Here is a 26,468-nt window from a genome sequence, read left to right on the forward strand (position 1 = left end):
TAAGGTGAACCCTAATGAGATACGCTATGCTGTGCATGATATAGTGAGCAGAAAGAACTAGAGTAGAAGGATAATGGCATTGATTATTTTGGAATAGTTGGATCTGTAGTGGAGATGTACAGAAATAAAGGCCAGACCTGTGACATTTGGTCAATTTGGAGATTTCCTATGAACATGCCAAGAGGTAGAAAGATTTGGAACTCTCATAGTTTTTAACCAGTCTCCAGTGATGTGAAAGTGATTTTTATTGGGAAAGTATGGGCATAAAAATAGAGTTATTGTGGAAAGGTCTGTTGGGTAAAAAGATACGTATAGTGTTATTACGGCAAACCTGATTCTTGTAAAATAGATGTTCCACTTCTACTGCTGGTAGAAAAGAGCACCTAAACTAATTTTCCAGTCCATGATTGCTGTAAAACGCCCATGCATATGTGGATAGGTAGAAGGTGGAGAAGGGATGAGCTGACAACAGGTAAATGAGTCATATAAAATAGTGCTTGGAGGTCCTTGAACAGGCACTTCATTCTAATAGTATACTATTGAAGTCAATGTAGGGATAATTATTTGCAAGCACCAGTGTTGCTCTGCTGTTGTCTATGGAAGATAATCACCAATGCCTGTCTTCTTATGGGCTTAGCCTTGGCCTTGGGGGCAACCGACATAAGAGCCCAGGGTTACAGGGAGAGAGAGAGTGTGCTAGGCTTCAGGCTTACACACAGATCCACCAGTCAGCCAGACTGTCACTTTCCAGTATGTGGGTCAAGTCTTTAGCAAATCTTCATAGAATTGTTTACAGAGAATACTCATATTCTAATCTAAAACATATATAAAAAACATTATTCCCTAAGCAATATAACAACTCTTTACATAGCATTTACATTATATTTGTATTATAAGTAATCCAGTGATGATTTAAAGTATACAGGAGGGTATGTGTAGGTTAAATTCAAATACTACACCATTTTATAATATATAAGGAGTTTGAGCATACATGGGTTTGGTATCTATGGGGGTCCTGGAACCAGCCCCCCCCCTCCCAGGGAGCAAGGGACAAATGTATTATATTAGTGTATCTCCCAGACAGAGCTGTATAACTGCCTTGCAAGAAGGTCTGTCTCATTATCTTCACATCAGGAAGAATAATAAAAATGCTCTGAGAACTGTAGAGTTGAATGTCCAAGAACATTTCAATTGACAAAGAAAACATAAAACCTACTCTCAGTTATCAGAACCCACTATTCTAAGAGAGGAAACTGGTCCAGGAGATGATTCAAGGGTAGTAGTTCAAGCTTTGCTGCAGTGCTTGGAGCACAAGGCCAGCTGACTAATAAGGCCTGGGTTTTCATGGCGGTGGTGTCCTCCTCTAGTACCATATTGAACAGGGATGGAGACTATAGGGTTGCTATTTTCTCTTCAATGGTTTTACTGATGAGGTCCCTCCTGATGAGGTTCATGGTTCAACCACGGGGCGGAAATAAGCCATGAATATGCTGACCCCTTCTGGTATTTGAGAGGCAGCTCAAACGGGAAGACAACTTACTCAAGGCAGCCTCAGGGGGGCGCTGCCAGAGATGGAGCCTAACCATAGTTTATCACAAGGAATACTGTGTTGCTATTTATTTCCTGAAAGGCAAGGAATAGTTGAAGAGAAAGGTGATGGGCAGAATAATGGTCCCATTCTAATTCTGGGGCTTGTGAATATGTCACATTCATGAAAAAAAGAAATTAAGGTAGCAGATGAAATTAAGGTTGTTAAACAAGTAACTTTAAAGTAGCAAGATTACCCTTGATTATCTGGGCAGACCAAAGGTAACCACAAGGGTCCTAAAAAGTGAAACAGGGAGCAGGTGAGGAGATCACAGTGAGGTGGTATAAGAAGGACTCAATGTGCTGTTGCTGGCTTTGGAGATGGAGAAGAAAGCCATGAACCAACGAATGCAGGCAGCCTCTAGAAACTGTGAAAGTCAAGAAAACAGATTCTCCCTACGGCCTCCAGGAAGGAACACAGCCCTGCCAACACCTGGATGTTAGCATAGTGAGACCCACATCACACCCCAGCTTCCATAATTGTAAGATGATAAATCTGTTTTGTTTCAAGCCATTAAGTCTGTGGCCATTTGTTACAGCAGCAATGGAAAGTTAATACGAGGAGGAAAAGAACCGAGTCTGAGACTCTGAGGACTGAGAACATGACAGGAAGAAAATCTAAAGCAGGTCTAGGACAGAGGCTTTAGGACAGAAATAGTTGCTGGAGGTTCCTTTTATGATGCGCCTCATTCATGGAACAAATTAAGGCATGAACTTATGTTTAAAAATTGTCCATAAATGAACAAAGGGATTCGGCAGCAATGTAGACAAGCTCCTGGTAATAACGACATCAGAGCAGGCTGTAACAGCCTGGAAACCCTGATTCAAACTAAACTGCAACAATTTTCAACTAAGAAATCAGTGCTTTGGTAAACTTCAGTATCTGAAAGGTTAAATATAGTACCCAAGTGAATATTCTTCCTTCTTTCTGTGGATTAATGTATATGCTGGAAAATATTTATGAATAAAAAATTACATAATCTAATTGTCACGAATGTGCTTATTTGCTTCTATTAAGACTCATTTTGTTTTCCACTGAACATCTTGGTGTAAATATCAGGGGAAAAAATATTGCTCACCATAATAGCACAAAACATCTAGTTATCTTAAATTGTTCTGAATAGGAAATTGTGTCATTTAGAAATAATAAATTGATTCTAAAAAGCCAGTTATGTCCCTGTTAGATAGAATTCCTGTTATTCAGAGAATAAATGCATTGCACAACAAATTAGATCAAATCATTAGATAATTAGTATAATAAACAAGGTCAATAAACATATTTCCCAAAGTTTTCTTGATGAGAATATTCTTAAGCCAGTTAGAAACAATTCAAAACTCAGAAAATTGTGCGTCCTCCAATGTTTATAATTCCTTTGGCAGTAAAATTGAAAATGAACACAAAAGAATAAGTCAAGTAACTCTGAAAATAGTTCATAGTTGCAAAGAGCAACATAAAATTACATTCCTTTCAATTTACCCAACAGACTATTAGATAATACATACTATTTGTCCAAAGATGCTTTTGTCATGATGTAAAAATGAAAATTCTTAATTCTCCAACTGGTTATTTAGTTACGCAAAATAAAATACTCATATTATTTGAAAAATCAAAACAACTCTTAAATAACTTATTGCACTTAGCGGTTTCCACCCAAATGTTTGGCATTTCTAGGCTTATATTTCCATATGCAAAATAACCACAATTTTAAAGGTTAACTTACTCTTAGAAAAGCTGGAGGAAAACTCTAGAAGCACAGTTCATCCACAGGTCTCTGCATGTCCTGGAGAAGAATTCACATTCCTTTTGAGTCACTACTACATCATGCTTTTAATTTCATGTTCATTGTGAATAGTCCTGTTTTAAACTGATTTCTGAAGAGGATTATGCTCTCAATTCAGCTAGGCTGCCAAAAACTCTTATGCTTACATAGTGACTCCTTTGTTGTTTTCCATTTCTTTGTGTCCTGCCAGTTCCTCAGCAGGGAGTTTGTAGTTGCAGATGGTTGGCTGGACAAATCAAAACACTAGGAACCACCAAACCAAGGAGAATCTAGTCTTTCTCGGCTGGCTTTTTCATATGAGGCCCTAATGGGAGAGTTGACCCCAACACAGTCTTTTAAACAAAGATACGTAGAAAGCCAGTTCAGAGAAGAGCAGAGCAAAGTGGAAAAGAAAATATATTTTTTAAATGACATATATAAACATACAAATTGGGTCAGAAAGTACCTCAAACCCTTCCATAGGTTCTTAAAAATTGAATCTAGAAATACGGCATTGAAGCAATGCAGTTTTTTCAGGGTAACAAAGTAAACTGCAATTTCATCTGCATCTCAATTGCATTGCATGCATGCTGATGACAGCATCTTTCTTGAAATCAAAAACAGGAGACTCTTTAGAGCAATGTCACATAAAAACACCTGCATTCCTACAGGCTTGTCATTTCTGCAACAGGTTCTAGAAAACAAACTACTTTCTATGTAAGTAACCATTGGTTTTTAGTATGTCCTGCTTTCCAGTATTACAGAGAAACACTTTTGACAGGTAATAGCTGCCATTCTATCTTTTTTTGAGCATCTCATGTAAGTAGAAGGCAAAGTTGTTCCAAAATTATTGTAATTCAGGGAGTTTGTCTTTGGCTGAAGAAGAAAGGTGAAAAAGGACCACTATCTTTCTACCTACAGCTAGTAAGCCTATTAAATTTTTTTGCGCTATGATTACTTCCTGGATGCACAACTGAAAGGGAAACAATAAATGCATGCAATTCCTAACTCAGACTCTCAATCTGTGTCCCATTGACCATTATAATCACATGAAATCTTCCTTATCTATTTCCCATGTCCTCAATATTTATTCAATAATATTTACCCTTTTACTAATCATATGGGATCCAGAAATGGTTCAGCAAGCAAAGTCTATAAACTCAGACTGAACTCATTAATCCATGAGACTGTCAACCTTTTAAAAAAGGACTTCTGATTGTTTCTGTATGTCTACTGTCTTCTGTAGAAGATAGAAAATGGTCACATTTAATAACATGGCCAACATTTTGTGCCCAGAGAATGTAATTTAGGAATTTTTTTTCCAGTAATTTGTTTCCTAGAAAAACTTTGTATCTAGGTTAGAGCTTGAGTTCTAGCCTAGTCCACTTTTGGTTGTGAATTCTGTTCTTTTCTTTCAATATATTGGCCTCTTCTGTCACATGTGCCACACTGTAATCTCTGTGGCATTATAATAGAGCAAACTCACTCTCATTAATCTTCTTTTCAACATTTTCTTACGTCACATGCATTTACTCTTCTAAATAAGTTTTAGAATCAGTTTACCAATTAAAAAATAATCCCTATGGGATTTCAAAAATGAAATGGCACAGATTTTATAGCATAACGTACTTATTTAGCAACTACATATAGCATTTACCATGTGCAAGGCATACTTAAATATTAACACATTTAATTCACATAATCACCCCCATTTTACAGATGAGAGAAGGGAGGCCCAGAGAATTAAAATAACTTGTCCAAATTCACACAGTTTGTGAGTAGCTGAACCTGGGTTAAACCCCAGACCATCTCCAGTGTCTATGTGCTTAAATTACAAATCCTATGGTGTTTCACTTTTGTATGTTTTCGGTCAATCATTCTTACTTTAGCTATACATATTTTACAATTTTCCTCATCTTTTGTTTCATTTATTTTGGAGCAATATTCTTCAGTACCAGTAGCCTTAGAAATTTCATGTGATGTGTTTTGCATCAGGCTAAAATATTCCTCTTGGAATCGTTGCTGGCTATTTGTAGAGTACTAGTCACCCTGGGACCTGTGTGCTGCTCTTCTCAACACTGTGTGCAAAAGCAGAAAAACTTGATCTGCAAAGAGAGAATGAAGCGGTCCAGCTGTCTCATAAAGAGAGACTGAGAAAGTCTTTTTTTTCCCCAAGGGCTTTTCTGTTCTTGCTTTTTGTCCTTCCTTAGAGCTAGCTGCACTGCCTGCATGTGGGTTGTGTCAAATACTCTCCAAAAATTTCTCTTTGTTTCTTAAAAATATAATAAACAAATTCTACTTGGTCCTGTTTTATGCTTTTTTGCCTTGAAATATCCTTTTTGCGATACATTCCTGCCCTCCATTTTTATTTGCATTTGCCTTTCTCAGGTATATTTTGACCAACCTCAGGTATTATCTACCTGCAGGGTGTCTCTGGAAAGAGTAAAATTGTATTTTTCTTTTTACCTCGTCTGCAGATCTTTTACTTTCCATGAGCAAGGTGTGGGATGTAGGTCCCTAGGATGACCAATCTATTTCCTTCAGCTGTCTTATTTTACTGTCTCTTTAAATTAAGCTTTCCTGTTGTTTTCCATGTCTCCATTTCCACACCGATCATGTACTCTCTGTTCCTTTTTTGTAGGTTCCCCTTTTCCCCACCTCTCATCCAGAAAGTTCTGGATTGGTATTTTGATCTACTAGTGATTACTAACCTGAAATGTTAACAAACATGTTTGAATCTACATTACTTGGGCAATGTAAAAACATCAGCTTATATTTCTATCCATCTTTCTCCCCACATTCCTGCTCCTTATAAAATAAATCCTTTAGCATATTTGAACTTAAATCCTTAGCTCTCCTCCTGACTAACTGTGCCATACTGGGCAAGTGATTTAGCCTGGAAGCTTCTATTTTCTTATCTGTGAGATCCAGAGGATATAATATCAAATGTCACTTTAGAATTTAAAAATTTAAGATTTGTCGGGAGGGAGGATTAAAGGAGACAACACATGTAAAGTATTTAGCATAGTACGTAGTAATAGTAACAAGGAATTACTCAGTAAATACTAGTGATTATAGTCTCCACCACCTCGCCAAAACTGGACATTATAGGTATTTTTAAATTTTACCAATCTGACTGATAAAATATAGTACCAATGTGATAACATGCATTTCTCAGACTACTTGTGATGTCAAGCATATTTTAATATAATTTTTGGCCATTTGTAAGTTTTTTGACTGTAATAAATCTGTCCAGTTTCTCTACCTATATTTTTGCTGCTCTGTCATTCCATGACTAGATTTTTGTTTTGGGTTTTTTTTTTTTTGGCTCTGACTGAAATGTCTTATTCACTTTAAAAACAGTATGTTACTGCTTCCTCATATCTAATTTTGCTAATGAGAATGCTTACGTAACTTTGGTACTCATAAATTTGAGTTATTTTGTTTTTCTCACTATGATATTTTATGACTTTCTCTTAACCACAGGTGTATGAAATTTCACAACAATGTGCTTAGATGTAGGTTTTGCTTTTGTTCTTTGTCCTGTATGGCACTTTGTGGTCACTTGCAATCAAAGAACTGGTGTCTTTTTTTAAGTTCTGGGAAATTTTTGGCTAATACTTTTATCAAATATTGCTTCCCTCCTAGCCTCTCTATTCTTTCCTCCTGGAAGTTTATAAGATATTGAGCTCTGTTGTTCTTGTCTCCGCCTTTTGGCTGCCATCTTGAAATGGGAAAGTAATCCATTTCCACCCTACCTGTAAACAGTCTTTCTGACCTACAATTTTCTTGTATCATTCCCATTGCTGCCTTGACTGTGTTCTGGTTTCTTTGCAAGGATTTTTGTTATCTGGTCCCTGCTTCTCTCTCCACCGTTCCCTTGCCTTGTCCCCATCCTCCAACTCCAGCCACACTTAGACATGATTATTTTTTAAGTGAATGCATCATGTTCTCATTTACCTCTCTATTCTCTCCTGGAACTAGCCCCTGCTCTCAACTGGCCTTCCCCCAATGACTACATCTATTTGCCTCGCTCCTACTTGTCCTTCAGGTTTCAGCTCTGATCTCTCTTCCCCCAAGGAGCCTTCCTTTCCCTCATCCCATGTGAGTTGCACTCTCCTCCCAGGGGCTCCCATAGTTAGCACACCAGGGTTATTGCTATCATAGTATGCACCTCACTATATTTTAAGCTAATTATGCTCATTTTTCTCCCACCATGGGTGGTAAACGTCTGAAGCACACAAAATCTTTACTGCTGTAAACCTCACATCACCTGGAACATGAAAGTTGCTCAATACACAGGTTTTGACTTTTAAATGTATAAGGTTGAATGTAAGATGGGGAAGCAAAAAAAAAAAAAAGGTCACTTATTTATTTATTTGAGAAGCTTAGTTATGAAAGAAAGGCCATCAGTTGGGTGATAGTCAAAAGGAGGTGTTTGGGGAATGTTGTTTTTATTTTTGAGATACCGTTTAGAAGCGGTAGTGAAGAGGAAGATGCTGAAAACACCGGAGAAATCAAGTAACAGGTAGGGTGCTACTCTTTTGGAGGAGAGAATAACAAGGGAGTGGGTCAAAAGCAAGATGACAATATAGCCTTGAAAAGGAGAAGGGGTCATTTTTTTCTCTCTGTCAAAAGACAAAAAGGAAGTGCCAGTGAAAGTTGAGAGAATTTTTAAATATGACAGCATGAAGTAAAGATTTCACCCCTGAGAGTTAAGATATTTTTCTATGAAGTAGGAGGCAAATTCTAAGAATAAAACAACATAGGTGCTAGGCAATTAAGGATAGTGTTAGGAGTCTTGAAATACGTGTTGAGGAGAAATTTATAAAAGAAAGTCATTGGGTCTATAAAGGTATCTCCTTTATTCTTATATTATATAAGCCTCAGACATAAACTCATTACAATAGTTAGAGTTACAGAAGCCACGCAGCCCTCATTGGGTTTGAAAAAACTAAACATTGCTGCCATTAAATTTCTTCTCAGCTTTTGTTGGGGGCATTATGTAAAAATTGAATTTAGTTGATACAGTAGATGCCAATCCCTGTGTAGAATGTCTAAGCAGAAATATTGGGAAATCTCAGCAATGAAGCCATCAGGTCCTGGGCTTTTCTTTGATGAAAGACTTTTTATTACTGTTCAACCTCATTATTTGTTATTGGTCTATTCAGATTTTCTATTTCTTCATAATTCAATCTTGGTAGATTGTATGTGTCCAGGAATTTATTCTATGTTATTAAATTTGTTGACATGGTTATTCATAATAGTATCACGTGATCCTTTGTCTTTCTGTGGGATCAGTTGTAATATTAATACCTCCTGATCTATGTATCTACTTTTATACCAGTACCATGCTGTTTTGGTTACTATAGCCTTGCAGTATAATTTGAAGTTGGGTAATATGGTGCCTGCAGATTTGTTCTTTTTTCTTAAGACTGCATTGTCTATTTGTTCTTTTTTTGGTTCCATATGAATATTAGGATTATTTTTTCTAGTTCTGTGAAAAATTATGTTGATATTTTGATAGGAATTGCATTGAATTTCTAGATTGCTTGTACAAAAATTTTTGTTGCTTTATATCCTTGTTCTATAAGCTTTTTTCTATTAAAGGTTTTATTTATTTTTATTTTTGATACTTTTTTGTTAAAAATGAATACAAACACACACATAGCCTAGGCCTGCAAGGTCAGGATCATCAAGACATCATTAGGTGATAGGAATTTTTCAGCTTCATTCATATCTCATAGGAACACCATCATATAGGTGACCAATCATTGACTGAAATGTCTGTCATTACATGTGGCATATAACTGTATTTACAATTGCTATGTCCTGTTGCTGAATTGAGTCCTCATTTTATAATGGTCTTTTTTGTTTCTTTTTACAGTTTTTTACTTAAATCCTATTTTATCTGATGTAAGTATAGCTACTTCCGCTCTCTTTTGGCTTTCATTGACATGGGGTATCTTTTCTTCATACCTTCGCTTTCAGTCTATGTCTGTCCTTAGAGGTGAAGTGAGAGTCTTACAGGCAGTATATAGATGAGTCTTGTTTCTAATATCTATTTAGTCACTTTGTGTCTTTTGATTAAAGAATTTAATCTATTTATATTCAAGATAATTATTGATAGGCACGAAATTACTATTGCCATTTTATTGTTTTCAAGTTGTTTTGTAGATACAGTCTTCTTTTCTTCCTCTCTTACTGTCTTCATTTGTGCTTAACTGATTTTCTCTAGTAGTATTGTTTGATTCCTCACTTTTTATTTTTAATGTATTGATTATAGATTTTTTCTTTGTGGTTACCATAAAGCTTACAAAAAACATCATATAGTTATAACAGTTTGTTTTAATCTGATAACAACTTAACTTTGATCAAACCAAAAAAAAAAACTACACTTTAACTCCAAAGTTTGAATTTCTACTGTCACAATTTACATCTTTTATATTGAATATCCCTTATGAAATTATTATAATTGTTATTATTTAATGGTTTTGACTTTTAATCTTCATACTAAAGATTTAACTGATTTACATACCACCATTACAGTATTAGAATGTTCTGAATTTCACTACATACTTATTTTTATCAGTTTTATACTTTCATATGTTTTTGTGTTACTAATTTTTCTTTCATCTTGAATAACTGCCTTTAGCATTTCTTGTAACGCAGGTCTGGCAGTGATGAGATCCCTTAGCTTTTGTTTGTCTGAAAAAGTCTTTATCTCTCCTTCATTTCTGAAGGATAGATTTGCTGGGTATAGTATTCTTGGTTGGCAGTTTTTTTGTTTGCTTGTTTTTTTTACTTTAGCACTTTGAATATATTATCCTGCTCTCTCCTGGACTATCAGTTTTCTGCTGAGAAGTCCATTGGTAGGTGTATTAAAACTCCTTTACACTTTATTTGCTTATTTTCTCTTGCTGTTTTCAGAATCATCTCTTTGACAGTTTGATTATAATATGTATTCAGGGAGTTTTACTCATGTTGAATCTTATTGAAGATCTTTGATGTTTCTGTACCTGGGTATTTATACCTTTCTCTGGGTTTGAGCGTTTTTCTGCTATTATCTTTTAAAATAAGCTTGCTACCCCTTTATCTTTCTCCACTCCCTCTTGAATATCCATAACTCATACATTTGCTCTTTTGATGCTTTCCTACAAATTCTATAAACTTTCTATATTCCTTTTTATTCTTTTTCCTCCTTGTTTTCTGAATAATTTCAAATAATCTGTCTTCAAGTTCACAGATTCTTTTCTTCTGCCCAATCAAGTCTGCTGTTGATGCTCTCTACTGTATTTTTCATCTCATCATTGTATTCTTCAGGTTCAGAATTTTTTTATTATTATTATTATTTCAATATCTTTGTTAAATTTCGTATTCTGGTCACTTATTGTCTTCCTCATTTCATTTGAAATGTTTTTTGTATTTTTTGAGGTTTGTTGAGTTTATTTAAAATGGCTATTTTGAATTCTTTGTCAGGCAGCTCATATATGTAAATCTCTTTGGGGGGTCAGTCACTAGCATCTTATTTTTTCCATTTAGTGATGTCTTGATTGTTCTTTCCCTGATTGTTCTTAATCCTTGTGATCATGTGTCAATGTCTGTGCATCGAAGAAGTAAATACTTATTCCACTCCTCTCAGTCTGGTTCCATCTGGGAACATCATTCAACAGTAAGCCTATCCAGAAATTCTCAGCAGATTATCTATTGTGCTCCCTAATGCCTGTGACTGCTGTAGCTGTTGCAGTGCTAGGGGGTGCAGTGCTGGTCTATAATCCAAGCCCCCAGTTACTGAGGCCTGCCTGTTGCTGTGGGTTACTGGGAGGCCAAAACTGCTGTAGTAAGCTGGTCACGATGCAGTTTCAGCTTGCAGGGGTACAGACTGCCATCCATCTGGCATTAGGACAGGTCTAGAGGCTCAATCCATGTATAATGGTCTGGGGTCAAGGGTCATAAGGGTCTACCCAGACCTGGGTTTTACTGTGATGGGCCCAGTTTTGGGGTCCAAGACAAAGTCCTAAGCTTACTTCCCTCTCTTTTCCACAAGCAAACAGTATTAATATTTCTCACTGCACTATGCTGCCTCGGGCTAGAGAAGAGGGGAGATGGTAATGTGATATTTTCCTTTCTAATCTCTTCAGTGTATCTTTTCTTATTGTTATGTTATAACCAGCTACTGTAATCTATCACTTGGTTTCCTTAGCTCTTGTGAAGATATTTTTGTGCGTGGATAGTTATTACAATTGATGTTTTTGTGAGGGATGATCATTGGTGAGATCTGTTCTGCCACCTTGCTCTACATTTTCCTGGATTTCATGGTGACTGTTTTATTCAGTTTTTTAAAATTCCTATATTTTTCTCTATTATACCAATTTTCTTCAATGACCATAAAAATATTCTGAAGTTATATAACATATCAGCAAAAACAACAATAAAAATCAGCAGGAATACTGCTTGGTCTTTGAAAAATTTCTCATGATACTTAGAATAAAATAGCTATTTTTAAGGAAAAATAAAATAAAATAATATGTGAAGCTGACACAGACTTTTTAAAATTGAGCAATACACATGTATAAGAGGGAAATGACCTTAAAATAATAACAAATCACAGAAAACTATCAATGAGGTGATAAGGGAAATCAGCAGTCCTTAAAATCATAAGATATTGATATTAGTATTCAAAATTTAAAAAATCTCAACAAATACTACTGTGACTCCCCTTGTTTTCAAAAGATATATTTGAACCACTTTTTCAATGTGTACACTTATCCATTTATGAGTCCAAGGACCTCCTAATACCTGTGGTTTTTTGAAATAATTTCTGGAAAGTTTTCAGATGACTCTTGTATTGTATTTGTAAATAAAAGAAAACTTGCAAACCTGATATACCATGAAGCAGTGTGAAGTAGTCATGCAGCTCTTGGCTATTGAATACACCTCTCACATATTTCAGTAGATCTTTTTTCAGTAAATGGTAAAAAAAAAAGTCATATTTTTAAAAATCCCAAGTTTGTAGTTTTATTTCCACAATAACCAGTTCTTGGCCCTTCAGTTGACTTTACCAATATTTTGTACTGTCTTTATCGCAGATGTTCTATTGCCCCTGAGTGACAGAATAACTTTAAAATTTATTCATTTATTAACTACATATACAAAATATGCCTGATATTGATATTAAATATTCTTTAAAATTAGACATACTGCTAATTATTACATAAAACATAAGTTTATAGGATAATAAAAAACTGTTAGGTTTAAGGTTTTAAGGTTCATCTGAATGAGAGAGCAGTTTCCATCTCATTGTGGTATCAATTTCTTCATTAAAATTTCCCTCCTCCTGCTCCTTAGAAAGTTCTAAGAATACCTAAGTAGGAGACAAAGAAGAAAGGAAAAAAAATACCAAGTTTTTGATTGTCTTCCAAGTGAACAGGAAAAATGCATGTTGTTTTCACGTGAAATTTACAGGGATGATATAAAGTCAAACAAATTGACTCACCTTTTCCAATGTGCACTGAGAGAGGCTATATTCTTCCAGGTTAAAGTTATGTTTTACTGAAGAGGAAAAATCAAGACTAGTAGTACACGCTTAAAATTTATTACCAGGAATTTTTCAAATTCATATAAAATAAAAAATGCAAATCATTAATATAAAAAGAAGATAAAGCTGAATAAACAAATACTTGATGGAATGATGAAATAATAAAAGGCATAAAGAGTTAATATACACATTAAATTAATCATGATAGAATTTTCTCATATTATGTTTCAATAACATTTGTTTTGTTATTTCATGTATGTATCTTTGGAAGATTCATATCTTCCTGGAGGAACTACATCCTTGGTTGACATATTCTTACACATGAGGAAGATTTCAATCCCATTCCACTCCCTTTAAAAAGACCAATAATCCCCTCAGCTACTTCATCTGTCATACCATCTCTCTTCTGGGCTTTCCCACCAGGAAATCTACATGACAGTTGTCACCAGACTCATGTGTTCACAGTTCACCATTTATACAATTAAGAATCCCCTATGTGTGAGGTACTCTTAAATGCCAGAAATAGAACAGAAAAGAAAATAGGCAAAAATCCATTGCCTTCATGTAGTTTGCATTTTAGTGGGAGGAATATTGGCATTAATACACAAGCACTTAAACATATAATAAAGTAAACGGTGGCAGCATCTCTAAGTTAAAATAAAGAAGATAAAGAAAATAGAGAGTCCAGGGCACTGGGCACTGTTTTTTACAGAACGGTCAGGAAAGGTCAGAGTAATAAGGTGATAACTGAACAGAAACCTATAAAAGTGAGGAAGAAGCCTGGATATTTAGGAAGGAGAATTCTAGGAAGAAGGATTAGCAAGTGCAAAGTCCTGGGGCAGGAGCACACGTGTGGCAGCATGTAGGAAGAGTTAGAAAGTCAGCTGTCTAGAGTAGAAGAAGCAAAGCAGTGATTTATATTAATATTATGACAAAAACAATGAGCCAGGCATTGTTCTAGGCACTTAACAAATTAACTCATTTAATCCTCTCAACAACGTGGTCAAGTAGGCACTGATATCATCCCTCATTCTAGAGATGAACCATCTATACATGAAGGGATTGAGTAACTTTACCCAATGTTTCCCAGCTCATAAACAGGAGTACTGGAATGAGAGCCCAGAAAGACTGGCTCTAGAGTTTGAGCTCTTTACACTATGTTGTGCTGAGAAATTACACCATGATGGTCTGCTGTTGGGAATGACACAGTTAAAAGCAGAAAAATGATGATGGAAGACAGAGAATGGACAATTTCAAGTAGCAAGAGGAGTTACGCACATTGCAAAAAACAGTCATAGCTATCATTCCTGGTTACAGAAAGGCAAAATAAACCAGCACAGACACAAGTAGGTTGATGGATGAATGGAAGGTTTTTCTCTTGCCTTTTTTTTTTTTATCAGTGAAATATAAAGCAAGGGCATCAATTGAGGGAGAAAAATGAGAAGGAGGTGGGTATATAAGGAAAGAGGAGGAGAGAAGTAATAATTTAGGACACTTGCTGTGAATGGTTTGTGGATATGCAGGCAAAGCAGGCCACCCAAGGGGCTTTTTGAGGTTAATGTCATGGATTCACAGTAAGAATAGTCAAGCATGGTTGTGTGTTTTCTGCAGCTTCAGTTCCTGCACTGGAGATTAATCTCTTTCCAGAGAGTCGGATTAACTAAAGTTTGGGTTAAATCCCACCATTATTTAGAAAGCTTTATTTGAATATGTTCACTCTTACCTGTCTCTAATTTATGAAAGGCCTGAGACAGGGGGTAAACGTTCACCAGGGGTAGCTTATAGGTCAACAAGGAGGGATACCTGAAAACAGGAAAATGACATATTTCACTCTGAGCTTCAAGGGGAGAAAATGAGCACCAAAATAAATCTTGATATTAGCAACAATTTCCTTTCTTAAAATAAAAGCAATGCAAATTAGTGTATGGCTTATATACAAAATCAAATCATTTGCCAATGGAAAATTTTTTGAAGTAATTTGTGATAACTGGCTGTTGTAAACAGCTCTCCTAGTGATAATTTGGCATAATTGCTTATATGCTCAGTTTATGCAGACCTTTTGATTGTTGAAAACATACTCTGAACTATTCCCTTTGATTGGTTTAAATTAGGTTAAGAATTAATCCCAAAATAAAAGTTCATTCTTGTCACCAGAAAGCTAACTTGTAAAGAGAGTTATGAGGCTGGGAGAGTTGCACATAACAGTAGGGGAAGGACTTAAAAGACTTTAATTAAAAACTTCCCAGACCTTTAAAGAAGAGCTGGAATTGATTTGGGGTATCTTGTTTCCATGTACTGTTTCTGGCTGTACGACCTCATGCCCTCGTCTCAGCTTATTGCCAAATAGGAGTTTGGTGCTCTCAGGTGTCCCTGAAGTTGACCAGACCTCCAAGACTGACCCTTTTCAGACCAGCCCCTGCTCTTTCTGTCTTACCATTTATGATCATCCCACCTATATCAAAACTGCTTCTCTGATTTGTGATACCAAAATCTGGGAATAGGACTAAGTTATGTGTCCTGGTATATACCTTAGACAATTCTATTACATTTACACTGTGCTAAGATAAAAATAGAAGGTTTTATTTCCTGTTTTTCTGATGTGCTTATCCATCCAAGGAATTTCAAATTCAGTTTCTGGTCCACCTCCTTGCCAAATAACACTGACATACACAAACGCACACATACATACATATACATGTGTGCAGACACACATAGACACACTCCTTTCCATTTTCCATTCCAGGACATGAAAATTCCATTAAAGGGAGATTCTTTGATTATCTCAATTGCTGTTTATTTCCTATGGGGGAGAATTCAACCTAAATATTTACATCTTTTCAATTTTAAATATTTATATCTTTTAAATATTTATGAGGAGGCCCAGGGAAGATGCCATGAGGCCCATGATGGTCCTATTTAGGTCATCTAGAAGTCCCTGCTCCCCAATCTTTCCAAGTCCCTCTCTGGAGCTGGGGACCAGCCCAGGATGGCTGAGAAGAGTATACTCAGGCTGCTCCAGGGGACAATTTCCTGGGTAGGTCCCAAATCTCTTACAATCTGGATGACTCAACAAATCAGTGTTTGAGGTCCCTTTTATTATGAATTCAAATCATGAAGTTCTCACACAACAAAAAAGGAACCACTGAGTGGATAAAGCCTACATATTTCTCCATAATCAAAAGCTATTTTCACCTTTCCTGCTGAGCAGCCTGTGGGAAAAGCTTCAGAATCTCGGTGTGAACCAAAGTCACTTGAGAAGCTTCCTTCACTTTTAGTTCCAGAGTGTAATCCTTGCCAAGTTTGTTTTTCAGGTGTTGAACGGAGCCAATGCATCTATGGGCAAGAAGAAGAAGATGTTGGGAAAAAATACTGCTCTTAATTTTTTATGTTATTCTCAAATTTCAAATGTAGGGGAAAGGGTGTCACTGAGGAAGACAAAAGGAAGGGCTCTGCAGCTGTTCCCAGTGATTTTGTGCTTTCCATGGAGAATCTCATCTGGGGCATCACATATAGGCTCTGGAGAGACACTCACCGCAGCCTTCCAGACACCATGATAGCCACACGGTCACAGAGGGCCTCAGCCTCAGCCAGGTAATGGGTGGTCAAAAGGACACCTCTCTCTGTGTTTTTAATGGCTGCCTGGATTGCCTGCCTGAAATGAGTCAAGAAATTATCCACATTTTTAAAAAAAGTACAAAACAAACAAAAAATGTTTGCATATGAATCATATTCAAATCCTAATTCAAAAAAACAGTAAAATGTAAATACTGACTAGGTTTTTGATAACATAAAGAAAATTTTTAAATATTTTAGATGTGCTAATTGTACTGCAGTTAAAAAAATACATCTTTTAGAGATACTAACTGAAATTTTTATAAATAAAAGAATATGGGCCAGGCGCGGTGGCTCACGCCTGTAATCCTAGCACTCTGGGAGGCCGAGGCGGGCGGATCGTTTGAGCTCAGGAGTTCGAGACCAGCCTGAGCAAGAGCGAGGCCCCGTCTCTACTAAAAATAGGAAGAAATTAGCCAAACAACTAAAATGTATACAAAAAAATTAGCCGGGCATGGTGGTACATGCCTGTAGTCCCAGCTACTCAGGAGGCTGAGGCAGAAGAGCCCAGGAGTTTGAGGTTGCTGTGAGCTAGGCTGACGCCACGGCACTCTAGCCCAGGGAACAGAGTGAGACTCTGTCTCCAAAAAAAAAAAAAGAAAGAAAATGCTGCCTAGTATTTCCTTTAAAATAATTGGAAAGTGGGGAAAGTAAGTGGGTGGAGGTATACATGAAAGAAGGTTGGCCTTCCATTTATTGATAACTGTTGAAACTGGGTGATGGGAATAATGGATTCATAAATGATTGTCTCAACATTTGTATAAAATTGCTATGATAAAGTTTTTTTTAAAGTTGGAAAAATATCAGACAGTCACAAATACTGGACTGGATTGAATATTTTATTAGTCCAAAAGGTAAGCCCTAGATAGGAAAGTAAGAAGAAGAAAAAAAGTGAGAAAAGATGGATAAACAAATTTGACAGGTTAGGTCAAAGAGGAATAAAAAGGAAATGGGGAGATTGTGTCAGGAAGTTAATAGTCTCCAAGGAAACAAAGTAGAAGAAGAAAAAAGGAAACAGTTATGTATTAATACATATCAATAATTAAAGGGAAAATATTTTTGTATTTTAACAGACCAGATTAAAAACCTAAAACTCCAACAAAATATTTAGGGTTCTTTTTTTAACCTGAATACCACATGAATAAGATGCAGATTAGATAAGCTATTTATTAAATATTTTTCCCTAATAATATAAATTATGTCCACTGAACCAGGAACCAGTTTATTCGAGAGCTGATTTTCCAAGATCAGTTTAAAAATGCAACTTTATCTAACGTTTATACTCGGAGCTTTAAGGGTTATGATAATGCTTACCACATTTGGTGCTGCCCTGTTGGATCCATGCCTGTAGACGGTTCATCCAGAAGCAGGACAGGTGAATTTCCCAGGATGCTTAGCACAAAGCTCAGCTGCAATGCAGAGACACACTCCTGTTTGCTGTCACACCACGCCAGCCCTCAGGAAAGCATCAAACACCACACCTACCTTTCTAGTAGCTCCTGCTGTTAATTTCTGCACTGGCACATTCAGATGCTCGTGTAATTTGAAAGCATCCACTAATCTGATGGAAAATAGGATGAGAATATGAGGTCAAGAGAGGATTTTTGGAAAATTCAAGCACACAGAACAATAACAACATTAGAGGGAAGCTTGACAATATTATTGCCAGAACTCTAACTCATGATAAAAGGGGAAAAAATCCACTCAATTTGTAACATGAAAGACTTTTCACCTTATAAAAAGTTTTTAAGAAAAGCTAGAATTCTGAATGAGAAATTGAAAATGGATGATTACTTCATTTTCAGGTTTCTTAAATTAGAAAACGGAAGTGGATGATGCCTTCACTTATTCCTTGTCAATTACTTTTACACAATCATTTTTTTTAAAGGTCCCTCATTCAGGGATGCAGGAACCCAGGTCTTTTCCCCCATCACTGCTCTGCCACTGACATTCTGAAAAAGTGGAGACATCATTTCTGCTCTCCATTCTTTATTTGTGAATTCATGATAAGTGGTTCAGTCTCCTGCTTCTTGACATAAAGGAATCACAGAACCTCTCTGTACCGTGTAATGGCGACCTTTGCGTCCTCTTTCCTCAGCCCCTTCACAGCGGCGTACACCTCCAGGTGCTCCCTCACGGTCAGCACGGGCCACAGCACGTTCTCCTGAGGACAGTACCCCAGGAATTTGACTGTGCCTTCTCCCTGGTGACTCAAATCGGAACTGCATGCTTTCAGTTCCACCTAAAAAAGTAAAACAGCTTTAGAAACACATGTAGCTTTTTTCCCAATCACATAATTACTCAAGAAACTGATACAGTTAATAAAAGCCTAAATTGCTGGAGCATCAAAGAAATATTATGGAAATGACTTCATATGTTTATTATAGAAAACAATTTAAACGACTAACATAAAAGAATGGTTATGTGAGGGGGGTGGGGGGAAGACCTAACAAGCTTGGGTGGTTCCTGAGAAACTGTGATGAAGAAAAGGTCTTTGGCTCCTGGTGACATCCCAATTCCTGTTATAAACCCTTGGTACCCAACAAAAATGATAAAAGAAGAAAAATAAATTTACCTAAAAGGCAAAACAAACAAGCAAACAAACAAAAACCCACCAGTATACTCTTACAAAGATATAATCTATCTTTAATGAAATTTCTGTTTTGGGAACAGAAATTATTTCCTCATTTTTTACTACCTCTCCAGCCGTTGGCTTTGTGATCCCAGATATCATTCTAATAGATGAACTTTTACCAGCACCATTGGGTCCTAGCAATCCCAAAATTTCACCTGAAAGAAAGAATCAGACTATCAATATTGTAAGTGAAGTACTAATTAACATAAACCTTTTTTCACAGTGAAATCTTCTGAATCTGTGTAACCCCTCAGTACCATTTTTAAATTTATAACATACGTGTATTCATGTGACTAAACCAATGTTCTTTAATTCTGGTAATTATATAAAATATTAGTGCAAAGCTTGTGAATTTGATGTCAATGTATCTGTCTTTTTTTCCCCACAGTTACTTCTTTCAGTTAACAACATACTCAGCTGTTATTGGTAGCAGTTGGCTGGTGCATTGAATACCTGTATAAATGATTCCAAAACCTGGGAAGTCAGTGACATTTTCTTCATCCCAAATACAATCACCTTTGTTCAAGATACCATCATCTTTCGTCTGAACTGATAGAAAAGCCTCTTACCGCCCCCACAACCCAAATTCATGAACAAACAGTAGCCAGTATGCACTCTTCTCAAAATGTAAATTAATATCACGATGCAAGCGTGCTAAATATCCGCCCGTGGCACTCCCCTAACATGGCATAAAGTGGACACTCCTTGCTGTTCTAACAAGCTATACAAATCTGGCCCTGCTCACCTCTTTAACTTCATTTTTTCCATTTGCAGATATGTTCACTGGCCTCTGTTTGAGACTCACTCACTCCAAATGTGTCTGAGTTCTTGCCCTGGCTGTTTCTTCCACCTGCATGCTCTTATCATTACTTAATTCTCACATAGATGGCATCTTCTTGTCACCCAGATCTTGGCTTAAGTGTCACTGCTCAAGTGAGGCCTTCCCTGACCCTCATCAAATGAAGCCCCAAGTCACTCATGTCATTTCACATATTTCAATGTTCCACAAAGAACGTACCTGATACCTGATACTTTTCTTGATAAGTTACCTTTATTTATGAACCCCCTCCTCAAATGTAAACTCCATGAGAACAGGAACTTCATCTATTTTTTCATAATTATATTTCCAGAGCCTAAAACAGTCCCTGGCACACTAAAAAAAATACATGTTGAATGAATGAATCAATGCTTCAACAAGTAAAACTGTGCCTACAACATAGATGTGCAATGGATATTTCTAAAAATAATGGTGAATTTAAAAAGTGATTATTCCAAACCTTTTTTAATACAGAAAGAGATATTTCTTGCTGCTATTTTCTTCTTCCTTTTTGAAAAGCAATTTTTCTTCGGGCCCACATATTCTTTGTGTAGACAGCTGGCAATTATGACTGGTTTCTAGAAGAGATGACAGCATGATTTTCCTCTTAAATTTCACAGACTTTATGTCTCTGCTGGAACCTCTCATCCTCTATGCTATAAACCAAACCTTATCTCAAGTTGAGAGTAATTCATGTTGATTGTTACAATTGTAATACACATTCACTAATGTAGACGGTACTTCTTGCTTCTAAATAGACTGAGAAAACAGCATAGTTTCACGAAAGCCCGCTCATTGCCTTGCTAGAACAGAAGTGGCTACGGTCATGGAAACATCGCCACATCTAAGTCAAATAAAAGACTAGCCCTTAAAATCTTAATCTCTGCTTAGCATTTTATAACAAATATAACTTAAATTCTTTAACTGATGAGGTCTTGTTCGGTTTTAAAATTATATTCTAATTATCAAACCCATTTTTCTCAAAAGAAGAATAAAACCACCACTATGTTCTTTTAACTTCCAGGCCACTTCAAGAAGTGCCTGCATATTTAAGGATTACAGAAATGTACCCAACTCCAAACTCTCAAAACAAAAACCAGTATATCAAATTCTATTCTTGATGGTTCTTGGATGTTTCCATTAACATCCATTTGGTCACTTGCTTTTCTACCTCATCTAAGTTTGAAGTGGTCAGGGCAGTTGCTGCTCTTATTCTTTCTGCTTGAACATCTTCATCTTCATCTGTAGGTTCTTCTGGATTTGGTCGAGCCTCTCTACTTTGGGGGGAGATTCTGTACAGAAAATAAAATATGTTACATGTGGTTTTCTAACTGTCAAAGTTGTATCAAAAATCAGTGTTCCCGGGATTTTATTAATACCACTGTCGCTTCTTTCAATGGACAGGTGAGGGTGATGATGATGATGATGACTCTGTCACTGCTGCTTTCGCTTTGGCCAAGGATTCCCTTCCCACTAGCCGGAATCCCTTTCTTGGTGCTGTTGCCATGCTTCCAGTAAGCATCTACGGCCCTTTCAAATCTGTTGGTAAGTACTGCTCTTTGCTCTTTAAAATTCAGGTCACTCATTTTCTCTGCTCATTCTGAGCCCATCTTAATCGCACCAGATAGTTTTTACTGCTCATCCTTTCCAGGGTCCCTCCACTTTTGAAACATTCTGAACTACATTCCCAAATCAGTTCCATCCCATCTCTTCTGTCCAAGGATGTTCAACAATCTTGGGTGAAAGAAAGGCATATTTGGGTACCCATGAAAGTCTCCCTCAGTTGCTTAGTGGCAGAACTCTGCCTGGGAGGCCTATTTTGTGGCAGCAAAACCAGCAATCCTCTGATTGTAATGACAATCATCATGCCGCCTCCCTTGTAAATATAAGTCCATATTAAGAAATTGATAGTACAGTTACTATCTAGGAATATGTTATTAAGTATGAAGTTAAATTTTATCCCAACCTGAAAACAGGATCCTTTTGCATTCTCTTCTTTCCATATTTTAGTTCCATGCATCTTAGAACAAAAATGAACAGCAAAGCCTGAAAGTAAGGCTAGGAGCAGAGAAAGCCAGTTATATTCAGGCATAAATTCACATATACTATTTAGACAGTTTAATTAAATTGGTAGTGTTTTGTCTTCAGGTAAAATAGTTGTGAAACATTCTTATACATTGGGGGAGAAATGTAGCTATGCATTCACAACCCAGCTTGTCTCTTCTCTTTCTCTTACCACCCATATACAGTTTGTCAGTAAACTCTATCTGCCCTATCTTCAAAATTATCTATTAATATAACCCAATTACTTCTCACCCCCACTGTGCTACCCACCAAGGTCTAGGTTGTTATAATTTCTCACCTGGATTATAGCAACCCCTTCCTAGCTGGGCTCCCTCTGCTCCTCTTGCTCTAATCATCTATTCTCAACAGAGCTACTCTTTTAATACATAAGTTTGATCACATCACATTGCTTAAAATCCTCCAAGGACTCCTCCTCCCTCATTCAAAGTAGAGACAAAGTCCTTAGAGTGACCCAGAACACCCTGTGTAACTCCTTCTCCTGAACTCTCACTTTATCCCATTACTCCTATGATCATCTCTCCTGCCACTCTCCCTCTTGGTCACTCTGCCACAACCACACTGCTCTCCTGGGTGGGTCACTCTTGCCACCTTCTACTGGAATACTCTTCTCCAAGCTTTTCTTGACCACCCATCTGACACAGTATATATTATTTGGTTAGTTTGTTATCCATCTCCTTCCAGCAGAATACAAGGTCCATTAGGAAAGGGACTTCTGTCTATACGCTTCTATGCCTATAAAAATACTGACACATGGAATTCAAAGACAGTAGCTTTCTATATGCCAATGTAATCATTTTTCCCTTTCCCTTTTATTGTTTGGCTCTTGCCTTTTTATCTATGATTCAAAAGATTTAAGTTATATTGCATCAGTATTTTTATAAGCTCTCTCAAATGTAGAGGAGCAGCAAACAGGATAAACAAACAAAAAATTAATTTCATATTAAATTGTGGACTTACATAGTCCATTCATACATGCAAAAAGTTAACTCTAGGGTTTAAAATCATGTCCAAATGTAACTGCTTTACCTAAAACTGCATTAAAAACACTTTCAAAGTTGGCATACTTCAGATAAGATCAAATAGTTCTAGTAAATGATAGCCATCCAAAAGAATATGTGGTGAGGTAGAAAGGCCTTCTTACTATCAGACAGACTAGAAGATCAACTTCACTCAGGTCAAAGTTTACTTCTTGAAATTTTCTGTAATGCTCCAGGGCTCTCTGAAAAGACAAAAAAAAAAAAAAAAAAGAATGGCAAAATGAAAGTTAATCAGCTTTATGACTTGCACTTAAATAATATAATTTTTCACAGATTGACTCTTCCCTCTTTAAGCTCAATTCTTCTGTGTGTTCTGCTGACCAAGTAATTCCCTACAGAGAAGGAGGGGAGCCTCCTTACTGTCTCTCAAGGAGCAGGCAAACTATGTCTATTCCTCTCTTCCAACACTTTTTAAATTTTTTTAGTCTTTTAGTTTTAACATTTGCTGAAAGTCTACTGAAAGCATAGCAGACAGAGCTGTTGGCACTGGTAGAATTTCTAGTGGTTGACAATATTTGTTCTTAGTGCACCACACAAGCCTTTTCAGGGTCCCTTCTTACCCTACTGGTGACTATTTTCCCATCATGATAATTAGTCCTATCATGTTATTCTTTCTTCATCATTCAATTTATTTAGAAAGTAATTCATGCCTACTAAATAATACATGACAGATCTAGATGCATATATTTCACCTGGCAAGTCTACTTATATTTTAGGAGGAAAATGCTTTAAGCAAAGAAATGAGTTTCCAACTAAGAATTCCAGGCATTGTTCAGCCAATGAAAAAGTATTTTTACATATGGAAGGCTTTCCTAGTTCCCCCAAAACACAGGAGATTAGGGAAGCCCTCCCTACTTTCTTTAAAGCCATTTCATCCAGGATGGTACAGGGCCCCAGAAAGTGTGTTCTCCACTGAATTATCTTGTCCTGGCCTCATTATATAGTTTTCTCCACTTGAATCACATTTGGTTTCTTTTAATGCCTCCTGGTCTTTTCTGCTTTAATGCCTTTGTTTCCCTCTGCAGAACATGCTCATCTCCTGCCTCACTCTCCCACTAATTAATTCTTGTTCATCCTTTAGTAATTATTTAAACATCACTTCCCCAGAAGAATTCTCTGACTTTCTGGAGCAAATGGGCTATGCTCTGTATATATTTTCCTTGGCACTTTGCCCTTCTTCTTTGTAAGCTTTAAGATTTTTGCACTGATGTGATTGATGTTGGTGTGTTTTTGTCTCCACTAAGCTCTGTGAAAGGTAGGACTGTGCTATCTTATTCATCAGATGTCTCTAATTACTAGCACAGTGACTAACACAGAATAGTGTTTAATATATTTTTTGAATGACTGAATGGTATCGTATGTGAGCTTATCCTCAGTGGATAATGAATACCCATCGAAATAGATAACTTTGTTTCTTTCAATCTGGAAGAAGATTGGAACAGCATTTGAAGATGCCTGTATTTTGCAAAGCACATAGGATATAACTTTTAACAGCTTTATTGAGGTTTATTTTTCATGCCATAAAATTCACCCATTTTAAAAGTACAATTCAAAGATGTTTAGTAAGTTTACAGAGCTTTACAAGCACCACCACAATTCAACATTAGAATATTTTCATCATCTCAAAAAAATCCCTCAGGCCCATTTTTGCTGTCACTGCCCATTCCCACTAAGCTACTTTCTATGTCTACACCTCTCGGCAAAGCCCTTTACTAGGCTACACATGTAACATTAATGACACAATTGTAACATTTCTTACCTCTTCCATAAAAGTTATAAATCCAAACAAGGTAAATGAAGGAACTAATATCATGCTGGTAATTATGATAATTAGGGCAAAATGATTGATTACAATGATGATAAGCATGATGGCAGAGACCTATAAGACAAGTCAAATATATTGCATCAGACATACTCAGCCCAATGATATTTGGGAAAACATTTAAGATGTAGATATTCTCATCTCATATATTAATATCATAATTTTCCCAGGTGCAGATACAGTCTATGGCCATCACAGTTTCTCCTTTCAGAGAGAGAAGTGAGGAGTTTTTGTTAATAAGAACATATACAATCTTTAGTTCCCAACATAAAATTCTTAATAGATAATGACTGAAGATTAAGGTGAAAGTTAAAAATGATCAGACTTCCTGACAGTGCATTATTAAGTTCAATCTAAGACAAAAGGATAAAAAGAGAAGTTGCCTTTCTATAGCTAAGGTAACAATATTGCTAATGTATAAAACCCTATATATATTGAAAGTTACACAGCAGTTATACAAAAACAAATAATCCATATTGCCATATAGACTCTCACTTAGACTACTGTAAAGTTTTCTCATTGTTCTCTCGGCTCCATTTTTTCCCCATTCCAAAGAATTTATTTTTCTGAGATTCTGTATTTTCATTGTAATGGACTCATTTTATTTTACTGGCAAAGGAGGGGAAGGAATAAAGAAATTTTTTGTTTTTCTGGTTTTTTTAATTTATGTATTTCTTTCTTTAATTTCAGAATTTATGGGGGTACAAATGTTTAGGTCCAAAACAACAAAGGTTGGCATGGATGTGGAGAGACAGGAACACTCAAACACTGCTGGTGGGACTGTAAACTATTTTTCTGTTTTTAAGGATCAATTTGACGTGCTGCTGAATTTGGTTTGCTAGTATTTTATTGAGTATTTTTGCATCTATATTGATAATGGATATTGGTCTGTAGTTTTCTTTTTTTGTTGTTTCCTTTCCTTGCTTTGGTGTCAAGGTGATACTGGCTTCCCAGAATGAGTGGGGAGGATTCCCTCCTTTTTGATGTTATGGAATAATTTCTGCAGTATTGGTACCAGCTCTTCTTTGTAGGTCTGGTAAAATTTGGCTGTGAATCCATCTGATCTGAGACTTTTGTTATTGTTGTTGGAAGATATTTTTATTACTGCTTTGATCTCACTGCTTGTTATTGATCTATTCAAGAGTTTCATTTCCTCCTGATTGAGTCTTGGGAGGTTGTGTGTTTCCAGGAATTTGTCCATTTCCTATATGTTTTCTAGTTTATGTGCATAGAGATTTTCATAGTATTTACAGATGATATTTTGTATTTCTGTGGTATCAGTTGCAATATTTCCATTTCCATTTAGGTCTTTTCTCTTCTATTCCTGGTTAATCTAGCAAGAGGTCTTATCAATTTTGTTTATCTTTTAACAAAACTCAATATAATCATCAGGGAAATGCAAATGAAAACCAAAATGAGATACCACCTTACTCCTGTTAGAATGGCTTTTATTAAAAAGTTCAAAAACAATAGATGCTAGCATGGATGCAGAGAGAAAGAAATGCTTATACACTGTTGGTGGGACTGCAAATTAGCACAACCGCTATGGAAAAGAGTATGGAAATTTCTCAAAGA

The 26,468-nt window shown here is 36.4% G+C and overlaps 2 protein-coding genes across 3 annotated transcripts in view; both read right to left on the reverse strand.

The window, feature by feature from the left end:
- The window catches only part of ABCA9 (ATP binding cassette subfamily A member 9), a 59,421-nt gene extending 56,002 nt beyond the window's left edge, over window positions 1-3,419 (reverse strand). The window contains exon 1 of the mRNA XM_045569519.1: window positions 3,309-3,419. The gene's annotated coding sequence lies outside the window, so the exon portion shown is untranslated. The remainder of the gene's footprint in view (window positions 1-3,308) is intronic.
- Window positions 3,420-12,467: 9,048 nt separating this feature from the next.
- ABCA6 (ATP binding cassette subfamily A member 6) overlaps window positions 12,468-26,468 on the reverse strand; it is a 50,313-nt gene continuing 36,312 nt past the window's right edge. For both annotated transcript variants that reach the window (XM_045569520.1, XM_045569521.1), the window contains 14 exons: window positions 24,831-24,950; window positions 23,176-23,253; window positions 21,916-22,007; window positions 21,121-21,241; window positions 20,410-20,527; window positions 19,196-19,287; window positions 18,561-18,739; window positions 17,983-18,058; window positions 17,812-17,906; window positions 16,418-16,537; window positions 16,078-16,218; window positions 14,609-14,688; window positions 12,844-12,899; window positions 12,468-12,711 (listed from right to left, as the gene is read on the reverse strand). In XM_045569520.1, coding sequence (XP_045425476.1) covers window positions 12,610-12,711; window positions 12,844-12,899; window positions 14,609-14,688; window positions 16,078-16,218; window positions 16,418-16,537; window positions 17,812-17,906; window positions 17,983-18,058; window positions 18,561-18,739; window positions 19,196-19,287; window positions 20,410-20,527; window positions 21,121-21,241; window positions 21,916-22,007; window positions 23,176-23,253; window positions 24,831-24,950 — 1,470 coding nt within the window. In that variant the 3' untranslated portion in view covers window positions 12,468-12,609. The remainder of the gene's footprint in view (window positions 12,712-12,843; window positions 12,900-14,608; window positions 14,689-16,077; window positions 16,219-16,417; window positions 16,538-17,811; window positions 17,907-17,982; window positions 18,059-18,560; window positions 18,740-19,195; window positions 19,288-20,409; window positions 20,528-21,120; window positions 21,242-21,915; window positions 22,008-23,175; window positions 23,254-24,830; window positions 24,951-26,468) is intronic.

This window comes from Lemur catta, chromosome 15 (genome assembly GCF_020740605.2).
Source record: "Lemur catta isolate mLemCat1 chromosome 15, mLemCat1.pri, whole genome shotgun sequence".
NCBI lineage: Eukaryota > Metazoa > Chordata > Mammalia > Primates > Lemuridae > Lemur > Lemur catta.